Source organism: Phyllostomus hastatus, unplaced genomic scaffold (assembly GCF_019186645.2).
Source record: "Phyllostomus hastatus isolate PE091 unplaced genomic scaffold, TTU_PhHast_1.1 phas_contig_17, whole genome shotgun sequence".
Taxonomy (NCBI): Eukaryota; Metazoa; Chordata; class Mammalia; order Chiroptera; family Phyllostomidae; genus Phyllostomus; species Phyllostomus hastatus.
The window spans coordinates 35,279,560-35,293,385 of NW_025333664.1; the positions used below are offsets into that span (position 1 = coordinate 35,279,560).

Consider the following 13,826-nt stretch of genomic DNA (forward strand, 5'->3'; position numbering starts at 1 on the left):
ATTTCAGTATCTGCATATTAACTGGAAACATTAATTTCTTCCCTGCCTTCCCCAGGTTTCAATTCATGCAATGTTATCTTGAAAAGTAGAACTTGCAGTGACATTACTGTTTGGTAACTTGCAATTATAAACATATACAGATAAGCAACATTAACATCATCTGGGAAACTATTAGAAATACATAATTTCAGCTTGCTTCCAATCTATTGAATCAGATGCCAGGTGTGTGGATGCACACCAAAGTTTGAAGAGCACTGATCCATGCAATTTCTGAGCCAGTGAACTCCTGGGAGAAGGTTAGGTGGAGTCTGGGTTACATATGACTGAGAGATCCCAAGATGAAATGTTGGCTGAGAAAGAAATGTATTTCATGGGATCCAGAAACTTTGAATAGCTCTTTGGAACTTAGGGAAACACAAGTAATCATTGGTTTCATACTGTGACCTCAGAAACCTTCCTTAATTACATCAAAATGCAATTGTGATATAGTCATTAAAAATTAAATCCTTCACATTGTGAAATTAAACTTTCAATAAAGGAAAAACATACCAGAGCTAGTAGTAGCTAAAAGTATTCATTTCTAAATGAAGAATTGTTCCATTTTCCTGTTGATCCATTCATCTGTCCTTCCCTCTTGCTGTCCTTTATCTATCCACCCACATGTCCACCCATCAGTCCATGCGTGTGTGACATCCTCATTGCCTCTCTAACAATAGTGACAACTAGTGCATATACTAAGTCCCTAATAGCAGGAAAGGCAATTTAGTTTTTACTAATTCTTAGTGAACAACAGGTGTGTAACATTCTGCAAAACTTGATTTGATCATCTCCCAGAGCAGGAGCCAACACTGACCCTTGGTGTATCCAGCAGGTCCTTCAATAATGTTATTCTGTTCAACGTGCTTTTGCCGTAATGTTGATGAGATGCTATAGGAATGTGTACTATCACATAGTAATAGTTTGTTTGCTATAGTTTGTTTACAAACAAATAGGTTGGTAAGCAACAGTTTGTTTACTAATAGTTTATTTACAAACAAACAGATTGTTTACTATCACATAACCCATGATTTTTTAATACCATAGAAACATGATTCCCTTATATGTCATTTTGCTTTAAGTCAAAGAACCTATCTATGACACCAAATGAAGACGTACTGTGTGTACAGTGAAAGATGAGCTGCCTGATCTCCTCCTTCTGGGATGATTCTGGTTGGATTAATGCTGTGATCACTGGGAACTGTGTACGAATAACTCATCTCCTGGGGCCTGAGCTGCCAGACACCTCTTTGTAGACTGGTTGCTCTCATCTTGTCCTTTTTGCTCATTTCCACTCTAGACCCTAGTTGATAAAACCCTCCACAGTCATGGATTGTCCACAAAGAACAATAATTTTGAGGTCATGAGTAGCAATTCTTAAACTTGGGAAATATGACTATGATCAATTTCCTTTTGCTTTCCTTCCTTGCTTTTCTTTATTTAGTCATTCCTGCAGGGTACATCCTTCAGACATCTCTTTCTCAGTCATTATTCCCTAATTAATTCCCTTGTTAAATATAAAGTGTACATTAGGCTTGACTAATGTCTTCCTTCGTGACTAAGGAAAGACTAATTTATTACCTTTACATATTGACTCAAGCCACATAATCACAATTCATTTTATTTAAAGGCCTTATTCTTTACAGAACATGCTTTGGTTTAGGCCCCAAGCAACTGTCAAGAGAGTCTCACCTGACTCCCATAAATATGAAATGGAGTCAGGTGCTTGCACATGTAATTGACGTAAGAAGTGGCTGCCTTCATGTGGAAACCCATCTCTTTTTCTAGATAATATTTTCAAGTTCATGCATGAAATTATGGAGGGGTTGGAATGGAATTGCCCAATTTGTGGAAAGAAGATCCTGATATTTTAAGAGATGAAACAGATATGTCAAAATACCCACAGGCATAAAACCCAAATGTGTTGGTAATCTAGCAATCTGCTCCCTCTGCAATTACAGATTAGTAAACACAGAATGAAAAAAACCTCAGCTCATCCCAGGGAAGAGTCTGTGCTGAATACGAGGAGAATGCAGCCTTGGCTATGATTGTCTGGTGCAGCAAAACAGCATTGGTTAGAATAGAATACACAATGGTTCTCAAAGTGCCCTAGTTGTCAGTTCCCCTGAACTGAATAAAGCAGTGGTTCCAAAGCATTAATCTTCAGTTATACTGTTACACCAATCTTCCCTTTAATGGCAAAATTTTTACTGTTATGACTGGGTAGCTAGTGCCAGAAACATTTCATGCTGTGTTATGCTAAAAAAGAGTTCTCACTTCTCACCAGTCCTTTCTCAAGGACTGAGAATGCTCATGATGGACTGTTCTCCTCTCTTCAACTATTTCCTTCTCCCTTGACTTCGCTCTCTTCTGCAGTGAGAGTGCTTAGAATTTTGAGTAAGAAGATCAGAGTTTCTGCCTGAGCTTTTCCTCCTAGCTGCTGTGTGACTCTGGGGAGATTACTCATTCCATCCAGGGGCAGTAATAATACTGCCTCCTCTCAGTCTTGTGTGTTTTTATGAGAGATAGCAGAGCCCATGTGAAAAATGTCCTGGAAGCTTTAGAGTATTAGGTGGGATCTTTATTCCTGTTGTTTTTTTCAAGACACAAGAGGAGAAGAACCTGAGAGCCGAAGCTTCTGGACACCTGGTGTCCTGTCAGTTTCCATGGTCTTTCAGTAGATATTATGGAATGCATATTTCCTCTCTACTTTCTAAAGCTGTTCAGTTTGTTAGCAGATTATTAGTGAAGCTTGGAAGAACATTTCAGAAATAGGTTGGCTAAGAAATGGTTGAGTTACTGTGCTGTAATGCCCAACTCAAAGACTGAAGAAATATCACCTGCACACCCAAGAGTGTCAAGGCTTTTAGGGTGCTCCCCTAGGAGACTATCTATGTTTCTTGTTTTGTGGTTATGATTATTTGTCATTAGTGGTTCCTCGTAATGTTTTCTCTGGAAGTCAGATCTTCAGCTTTCTAATTAAGAGAGCTATGAAGATACAACTTACTATTAAGGAAGCCAGGGAATGACTCAAAACCAGGAATAGGTAATAACCCCATTCAGATTTGTTTAACAAACGTTTACATGGCACACATTGTTTGTGCAGCCTTGCACTCAGCACGGAGGACATACAGTCCCAGGGCCGCCTCCTCCTCCCCACATAGTAAGTCTCTGAGTTTCTTCCCAGTTCTACTTCCTTGGCAGTCCCACATTGGTTTCCAGTCAGATCTTCCTTGCTCAAGTTTCCTGTGATCTTGAACGTGCTTCTTTTTCCTTTTTGTGGCTTTATAAGGATATAGCTGCTTCTCCTTCCTTTTACCAATACTGACTGGACATGATCCCGTCGTCTATTTTCTCTGAGGTTCATCCTGGGTTTACTTTACTTTAAAAGTTCAACTGCCAGCCACTTCAAGGCTAATAACAATAACAAATAACTGGATTAATTCCCCCAAAACTGACTTTGAGGTGAGGATTTGGTGAAACAGAAATTAGAAAAATTCCAGGAAAAAAGTGGGTGAAATTTAGGAAATGAGACTGGAAGGGAAGGGTGGGTATCAGGCCAAATCCCAGGGGGCTGAAAATCCAGCGGTGATTGCTCACCAGGTGGTGAAGATCGCCCCTCAAAATAGTCCCCACCAGGACAAAGATTCCTGGGTATTGACACCTTCCCACATCCTGCCTGTCCTCACTGGTTAAGAGTGCCCTGGGAAGATTTGATTCCCAGACTCCTTACTCTCTGAGTGCACCTGCAAAGCAGGTTCCAGCAACCGAAGGGCAGCCCTGCAACAGTAATTGTGTAGGGGGCACACCATGGGCAGAGGCACATGGGAATGATAAAGAACAATGTCCCTTACGGCCATACTGAGGAAAGCTCCAGGGTCTGCAAGTCCTCCAGAGCTCCATCCCCACCCTGGGCTCTTTCAGAGAGTTCTCTATTCCCTCAGTCCTCTGTGTACAGGGCTCTTTCTTATCATTTCAGCCCCTCCATCAGCCACAAATGCCCTTCCCTGCAATCATAGTTAGGGCTTGGCAATAGCTATGAGCTGTGAAGCTTTTAGTCTTAAGTAGGTAATTTACTTCGCAGGGGATCTGAAATGATTGACTGCTGTCTTCATTTTCCCCAGGCTCTGCAGAGGAAAAGGTTACCTAAGGGCATCGCCTCATGCTCCCTGGCCTTTAGTGCCAGAGGTACAAAGTGTGAATAATACATGTACTTAAGTCAGAGGAAGATGGGGAAGGGATACTTACAAAATTGGATGTGATTCAGGTTATTGAAAAGACATAATTTTAGGGACATTTTGTTTCAGTATGAGCTTTGGTATTGCACAACTGGTTTGCTGTGATATGAGAAAAGTTTTTTTTATTTGTTTGTTTTTTAACCTTTGCTTCTTCCCTTTGCTTCTCTGTAACGTGAGTTTACAGATGTAGACATTTTGGAACAGAATACACATTCATTTGGGTTCAGTAGGTTTATGGTGACCTGTTCTCATTTTCACATATGTATAGTTTATAGTAAAACATTTCTACTAGTTACATGAGCAAGATTCAGTAAAAGGCAAGTTCCTCCCTTTGCTGGTTTTGCATTTCACATCTAATAAATTCACCTTGGAACTAATCCAGCTGTCTTCTTGGAAAATATAAAGTTTGGAAAGAGACTACTACTATTCATGGCTATATAATATTTTTTTTATGCTGCATGGAGTTGTAGTTATAATCATGAAAGCAGCTGGCAATAAATGACTTTATGACAGCTATTTCCAAGGTATAATGAAGAAAACAAAAACAAAGTTATTGCTTATAATTATGGTGCTTGGGTGAGCTTGCACAGTGCATTCCAAACACTTCACTGGCCACTTCCATGTGATCTCATTCACAGTCTCCTTTACATGACCTTGATCTTCAGGTTATTTAGAGGTACACTGGAAAATGAAAATACTCATTTGCATTTTCCAGTGTAATTTGTTAAGGAGACAGTATTCTTTTGATCTATTCATCCATTGGGAGGCATAGTGGAATTATTAGTTTCTCTCTACTATTGAAGATACTTTTACATTGAAAAAATTAGAGGAAGGGTAAGCATTTTGTCAGTATTTTCAAACTTTTAAATGTACTTTTTTTAACCCAATGCTTAAACAAGTTAATTTTATTTCTAAGAAGTGATCCTAACAGAATATAGGTATATAAGGGCACAGTCAAGAATGCTTGTTGCAGGGTTTTTGCTATAGAAAAATTTACAAACAACCTATATATTCATCAATGTGGCAATAGTTAAACATAGTGTAACCATTCCATAGAATAGTGTATAGACGTTGGGAACATGAGATAGTTCAATATACACTGACATAGAAAAGCTTCAAGATCTAGTACATGAAAAAAGCTAGTCTCAGAGTATAAAACACAATGTACATTCCAATTTGTGTAGGAAAAAGTATATTTGACTATGTTTGCATGTACCATGTAATTTAATTGTTAATCATTTAATTTATCAGATATTGATTGAGATTCAGGCTCCATTCCAGGTGCATGTCATATAACATTAAGACAGGTCTCCAGAGAGTTTGTGTTTGCATACGGGTGAAGGGAACTGAAGCTGAGGAGACAAGGCACAAGCAAACGACTGTGTTTGTCTTGTGAGAGGAGTCATCAATGGATGCTGCACAGCCTAAGGGAACAGAGAATAATTTAGCTGGAGGCCAGAGAGCCTCTTTGAGGAGGTAACACTTGATCAGAGATCTAAAAGAAAGTGTGCTAGGCAGAGGGGACAGCAAGTCCAGGCAGCGATTTAGAGCAGGTTTGAGTTTCTGTGTTTGAAGAACAAAAGGAGGTCAGTGTGACAGAGACTCCGTGAGTGAAAGGAGAAAGGGAAGGAAGGGAGGGCAGAAAGGAAGCCAGATTACTGGGATTTTGGAGGCCATGCTTCTGATTTGCATTTTATTAAAGTGTGATGAGGAATGATTAGGTGATTGAGATCAATAAGAAGGCACAATGTTTCTTAGCCTTTGCAATGTGAGTGCATGGAGTGGTATGATGCTCACCATGCTATTGTATTGACCATAACGACATGAGAGGAGGGTATTCCAGTTAAATCAGAGGAAGGGGGGGGCATGGCTCTAGGGCAAAGTTGTCACTGTTGTCTGCCTCCACCTGTCTTGATGAGCCTTTTGAGAATGTATGCATACCTTGTATATATAATTAAGAAATATTAAAGGCAAAATGGCATCAATCATTTCTTATGTAAAATAACAAATCAATCCTTTAGTTAGCATTTCTTTCTGTGACTCTGAGTGAATTAGCTTTCTTAGCTTTATTTTTATTCATATTTATAAAGAGGGGTAATATATTCTTTATCACAGTACTGTCCATGAAAATGAACCAGAGGGTATACACAGAGCTCTAGGCCCAGTGCTCAGCAAAGTGTGGTAATTCAAGAGCAACAGCATTGTTGTTGACACACTGCCACCTCCCAAGTCCAAACACTAGGAGGAATTCAGGATGCTGTAAAATTGCCTGTCTCTGTGTCCCCTCTATTCTGCACTGCAGTCAAGGATAAAAGGCTGTTTTATAACATTGTAGAATAGCTGAATAAGCCATCTGGCCCAACTCTGTTCTTTATAGGTGGGGAAACTGAGGTGCTGAAGGGAATATGCTGTTGCCTATCAGATTTATAGCTAGTGAGTGACCCTGGTCTCTTGCCTTCTAATTCAGTAGCTTTTTAAAATTCAATGCTATTTTTAATTGAATAGTTTTTAAAATTTGATGTTATTTGCTGCATCAATATTTCTTTAATTTTAATTGTTCACATTCTGCCTTATAATATGATAATTACCTAGTATTTTAATAAACTCTAAGTATTTTTATTTTCAAAAGAAACTTTATATTGTCAGCCTAAGTGGAAAACTATTATCCCTTGTTATAATACATTATAATAACTAATAGTTTTAGCAAATTTATATTATCACTTATAGTAATGCTATGCAACAAACAACTCCAAAACTTAATGACATAAAATAATAAGCATGTCTTCCTTGCCCACATGTCAGTGGGTTGGTTGGGGCACAGCTGACCTAAGGCTGAGTTCAGTTGATCTATTCCACTTGTCTCAGCCTTTCTGGACCAGCTGCTACGTGAAGTGTATTCTTCTCCTGGTTCCCCTACAAAGGCAAGAGTACAAAATATAAGCCTAAATGTCATGACTACTATTATCCCATTGGCCAAACCAAATCGTATCCATCATCAGTGGACCAAGGAAAATGCATCCTCTCCTATTGGAAGAACTTTAGTATCACATAGCAAAGGGTGTAATAGAAGGAAGGATAAAGACTTGAGGAAAATGATGGAGTATATCAAAATAATATGTATGTATTACACTGAAATGGACAATGCCCATCTGTTTACCACCTCAAAGTGTCTTGCATACTCTTAGAGTTAGTCATATATCACAGTTTGAGAAATACTCAATTATTTTGGATTCTGGATAAGGGGACTATAGCACAGCCCACTAAGCTGATAACCAAACATCTAAAGACAAAGAATGGTACCCTAAATTTTACTTACGCACCTTTTCTAGTATTCTAACTTCTTTTAAAGCAGGATACCTCTTATAAACTGTGGTGTTTTACAGTAAAGTACAGTGGTGATGAAGTTTCACTGGTTGTCATTCTTGGTAGATTGGAGAGCTGCAACCCTTTACTTTCAACCAACCAAAGAACTTATTAGGGGCCACTTGAGGAGGAGGTGTGTGTGGGTGCTGCCTGAAAAAACGTCATTGGCAATGAAGGAGTCAGCTTCAAAACTTTAGTGAGAGTGTTATGTTAGGGGCTTGGAAGAAAAGTTCAGAGTCCACACACAGCAAAGCACTCATGAAGGGCTGGATCAACGCCACTGCTCTCAAGAGCACAAGCATAAAACTCTGGAAAACTTATATCAATGATTCTGTTTTGAAAAGTGATTCAGAAGCCTTGGACTTTGAATGTGAAGAACTTTTAGAAAAACTTAATCAATTTATCTCCTTTTTCTCTATACTCTAGAACAAGATGTGAGTTAAGAAATTATCTACATAAATCCAAAATAATATTTTCAATAACTACACACTATAAATCTTAAAGCATAAGAAAACACTTATTATATTTAACTTACAGAACTTCCTCTTTCTTAGTGGTACACAAAATTCAACAAAATAATGTGGTTTTCCTTTTGCAATCAGCTTCTTCAATTCAGTGAAATATGATATATAATTAAAAGCACTTAAATGGAAGGTATATAGATAGCATGCTTTTGCTTGCAAATAATGGAAAATCTAAGTAAAACTGATTAAATAATAAGAAAAGTGTTGGGTCAGCCAATGGAAGATTGTAGAAGTTGGGAGCACTTTACAGTTAGTTTAAAACAGCAGCTCAGTGATTCAAAATCCTCCATCTCTGAGTTCTTGTATGGGGAATGTGCACTGTTTATTTAGGTCAATCAACACCTTCCCATGAAGTTAAAGGTGGAGTCAGACCTACTCAGATCACAAGTCTTCTGCATAAACAATCAGTCAATGCAAAAGAAGAAATTCCCACTTTGCAGGAATGTATGAAACGAGAGTCAAGGGTCGAGCAAAAGCAAGTGAACGTTATGATGTTGCATAGTCTTGGTTTTGAGGTCCTGTTAGTGTCAAGACAAAAAAGGTGAAAACATATTTCCTTCCTTTCCCTCAAATTATTGAAATGGGATAAGTGGAGGCAGACAATAAAGAAGATGAAAGACACAGTTTATAGCCTTAAGGATTTGTGTTTTTACACATCTACTTGGAATGCACATGCTGAAATAAGGAAGTATTTTCACAATCCATAATTTCACAAAAGGAAAATCTCCTCTCACTCTCCAAATCAAATGGTTATTTTTCCCCCAAGAGAGCAAGTGCATGATGATTTGGGAAAAAAAATAATAATCTGGCCAAAAATCAAGTGCTATGAAGCAAGTTTCTGATGGCTATATATGATCATCCCTGATTAGCACAGAGACTTCTTGCTCCTCAGTTTTGCTGGAAAGAGAATCTGGAGCCTTATAAATTAGACTGATGATGTCATTCCCCAAGTTCTACAGGTGACTGCTGAGTTATGTGCACTTAAAACAAACCAGGCTAATTGGTCTGAGTTTTGATACAAGCTACCATGTTTTTCTATAGGAAAGGAGTTTTTTGGGGGAGGTGTGTATGTTAAACATATCTTTGAAATAAAGAAATCCCATGCTACTCACTTCTGGGGGCTCCATCAGAAATTCATTATAGCAAAGAGCACAGACTATGTGCCATAAAATCCCTTAGCTGAGCTCACTTGCTCACTTTTTTTTCTCCTCAATCTTTCTCTCTTTGTCTCTTTCTCTCTTAAGTAATAACAAATAATTAATGGAAGGGATGTAGTTTGGATGAATTTTATGCAAAATTGTTTTATATAAAATTATTTTATATGATATTATATTTCCATCTCTGCTTTATCATTGCATTTTTGTTTGAATTGATGCAATAATATCACCAAAGTCATTCTCCGTTACATTTCTGTTTGCCTTCACATTCAAGGCAACAATGTCATTTTCAGATGAAGCTATTTGTCCTTTAAAACAGACAAGGCAGTTGGTACATTCAGACTCAATTATTAAGTTGCATGATTGATTCCAAGATAAAGCTGGGAGCTGACACAAATGAAATTTGCCATTAACTATTCAGTATGTCCTCTCTTCTGCTAGATCTGATAGAGAACAATTCATATGACTGAGCCTGACAGGGAAGCAGGAGGGAATTAACTCCAGTTAGTTCCCCATGAAGCAGATTGTGAGACAGTTCAGGATGCAGGATGTTTATTAAGGTGTGCCCTTGGGATCAATACCTAGAAAAGAGAGGGGGAGATGGGGAGAGGGGAAGGAAACAAAAGTGGGTAGGGGAAAGCTGGTAGGGACCATCAGTGTTGAACTGAATTGAGCCAAGATGAGTGAAGGCCTTTATACTCTACATTGATTGATTATTGGATATGGACTGCCTTGGGAAGGTACATGACCTTGAGTTAGGTGGCTCTTTGCATCTTAGACAATGGCTGACAATCTCTGATAGAACTGCTGGGGTCTAGGTCCTAGGTTAGAGGGTAGTGGTCCTCAATAAGGGGTGATTTTGCCCTTTATGGAATATTTAACAATGTCTAGATATATATTTAGATTATCATGAAGGGCTCATGCTACTGGCATCCAATGGAGAGAGTCAGGGGGTGCTGCTAAACATCTCAAAATTCACAAGACAACTCCCAACAAAAAAGATTTATCAGATCCAAATTGTCAATAGTGCCAAGGATAGGAAGCCTTGCTATAGGGCAACAAGTTTCCCCTTGAAGTGGAGAGTATTATGAGCTTTGCAATACCCACAGCAGGAATCAGCATTCATTGAGATTTTACTACTTGTCAGACAGAATACTCTGTGTTGCCTACTCCTCTGAATCTTCCCATAGACCCCTTTAGGCCAGTCTCATAAACATGGACTGGAAAGATGACCAGGTGGCAGTTAAAGTGGACTTACATATTTAGAACATTGTGGTATCTTCTAATATTTGATTGATGGTTCCATGAAGCTGTTCTCAAACCTCTTTCTTTTTCTACTGCAATAACAAAATGTATGATGTTTGTGTGTTCACTTTGCTCTCATGAAATACCTAGGGCATGAGCTCCAAAATTTATCTCTCCCTGACTCATTTAAAGGACAAGTAGAACATGAGTGAGCATAGCATAAATTATATTTTAATGTGTTTTTTAAGATTATTTATTTATTTATTTTTAGAGAGAGGGAAAGAGAGGGAGAAAGAGAGAGAAAGAAACATCAGTGTGTGATTTCTTCTTGTTTGCCCCCAACTGGGGACCTGGATATTTTAATGTATTTTTAAGTAGGCCATTCCTGTACTTCGGGCCCTTATGGTTAGTAACAATTTACTTACAGTTGCTTGGTGTTGATTTCACACTGAGAGCAAGACCTGGTGATAATCCTGATGAATGCCTGTACAGAGACTCCAACATTTTCAGGAGAATTCACTTCATACTCTCACTTCATGGTTTTGTATTATTGGATGAATTGAGTCATTCAAGAACACATTTCACATCTTATTGGTACCTCTAGAACTTGAAGAATCAAAGACTTAACTCATGAATTCATTATGAAATAGCTCTACTTTCTTTCAGGAACTCTTATACTCTTGACAGAAACATGAACAAATACTAGTAAAGGAAGAGAAAAAAGTGTATCATTTTGTAGATGTATAGGTGGACTTAAGAAAGTCAATTATTATTCTCTCTAAAATAAGATCACATACACTGTGACTTTTTAAATGAAATATCCACATAAAGGGAATACGCATAAGGCCTATAAAAATATTAAGGAAAATAAAATATAGTACATATTCAACCCCCCCAAATATTTAAAAAGCAGTTGTTTTATTATTATTGAGCTCAATAGTAATAGTAATTATTACAGTCAAGGGCAAGTGCAGTTTTTAAATTCTCTAGAGTAGTATCAGTCACTTCTTAAAAAAATTCTGTTATTAATTCCCACGGCACATTTTTATATGGTGGATGTTATCATCTTTAATTTCAATTGAAAACTACAAAGACCAGAAGGGTGAAAAGAACTTGATTAACTTTACACAAAGGTACATTGACAGAGGACACTGCCATGCTCAGATCACTTTCTACTGTTAGAAAGTCTAACTAAGAATTATCTATATATTTACATTTGTTCATTTATTCTTTCAATCTAATTCTTTCAACGTTGCTAAGTAAAATATGGTGTCTTAGTCAGTTTGGGCTGTTATAACAATTTGCCATAGACAGGGTGGCTTAAATAAGACACATTTATTTCTCATAGTTCTGGAAGTTGTGAAGTCCAAAATCAAGATGCCAACAGTGTTTGATGAGGGCCTACTTCCTGGTTTGTGGACAACCTTCCTCTCTTTGTATCCTTGTATGGTGGAAAACTCTCTTTCTCTCATAAGAACATTAATCCCATCATGAGGTTCCATTCTTATGACCTAATATGGGAGAACATTTGACTCATATTATATGGTATAGCAGTGGTATGCCAGTAAATCTTTAAAAAGTGACTTAAAAAATTAGTATGTGTGTATACAATTTTATTTTTTAATTTTACTGATAAAAAGAATGTATATCACACAAATATAAGAATAAATTAAATATAATAAAATTTATTATAAATTTTATATAGTCAATTATTTTTACAGAACAATTTTATTAAATTTTATCAAACTTTTGTATCCATAGCCAACTTATGGTTTCAATTGACCCACAAGTATAGTCTAACATAAATGTTGATTGATATTTTCAGATTTTAAACCGTAAACATGACCTTACTTAATATGGAGCTGGAGTAAAATTCTCATTAGTAGCAAAGCATTACATAGTATTTCTACCATAAGCATAGGACAGACACAAGTAATCTTAAGAGCAGAGGTAATAATAGATGTGACAAAGTAAATAGGAAGTGATGAGATGATTTGTATTTGTTTCACAAATAACATTTTATTACTGGTTTATGTAATTTAATATCTTATGAATAACTATGTTTAACAATTGGTTCACAAGATTCCTGAAAGTGTGACAGTTGGCTCTTGTGAGCTGATATGAGTGTTGGCATGGAAAAGCTGGATTTCAGAGCTGTGAGTATATGTGAGGGCATGTCATTATCAGGGAAAATAGATGTTCCAACAGTGTTTGAGTCAAGCAGAGTTGTTTCTTTAAAATTTATTGTTATTTTTGTGGTTTATTCACAGGCATTTCCTTGCATTTCAACTGGCATTTATGGTAAGTGATCTAGCTTTTGATATTATTTTTATTTCTTTATTTTGTTGTTAAAGGAAAGAACAGAAAAAATAAGAGCTTTTTCTGATGGATATAGATTGCTGTGATTTAAAGAGACTCAAAACATAGGCCAAATGCCATTGAGGAATCTCAAGATGCTATTTAGATATTCTTTTGTGTTCTTACATGTTGTTATATTAAATACCATGTTTAATGGATAGATACACTGTGGTTTAACGTCTTTTATTAAACTGAAAATTTTGCTCTAGAATGATTTGACTTCTGATAGTTTTTTTAAAAATACAGTCAGATTTTTCTCTTAGATGATTCATACTGCATATAAAACCTAGTATTATCATTATTTTGTTGTGAATTACAAAGTAATATACATTAAAATGTAAACACATGCATGTATCTGTATATTTACATTTAAAAAATCCAAAGAAGTAACTGTTGATAAAAACAAATAACTTTAACAAACTACAGAGAATGTTTTTGATATTGATGCATTATTTTAAGTAGTAATCCTTCTCTTACAGATGGAAGCAAATGTTCTTATATTATTTGTTATCACTAACCTAAAGTTCTTAAATATACTTCCACTTCAGTGATATTTCCCTAATAATTTTTCTTAGGCTGTTAGTAAATCTGTTTTAGAATATTAAGGTAAAGTTGAGTTTATTTGTCATTGCAGAGTTTTCTGATCAAGCAAAAATAGATTACAATCTTTCTGAGCTCAAATTCTCACACTGGAAAATCAAATATGAACACATGTAAAGAAGTAGTTTAAGGTCATTATATAAGGGAGGGATACCTAGACTGATGTATCTGAGAGACACATCAATCTAGAATTAAGGTAGGAAACTTGATTATTTTTAATGTGGTATTTCTTTGGAAGGTTTTGTTGGGAATAACAAGAAAAATGTAGGCCTGAATAAAATTAAATGGGGAAGAATTGGGTCACA

The 13,826-nt window shown here is 36.7% G+C and overlaps 1 protein-coding gene across 1 annotated transcript in view; it reads left to right on the top strand.

Moving 5' to 3' along the window:
• The window catches only part of MACROD2 (mono-ADP ribosylhydrolase 2), a 2,133,612-nt gene that overhangs the window by 1,490,337 nt on the left and 629,449 nt on the right, over positions 1-13,826 (top strand). Inside the window, exon 7 of the mRNA XM_045832893.1 lies at positions 12,834-12,864. Within this exon, the coding sequence (XP_045688849.1) occupies positions 12,834-12,864 (31 nt within the window). The remainder of the gene's footprint in view (positions 1-12,833; positions 12,865-13,826) is intronic.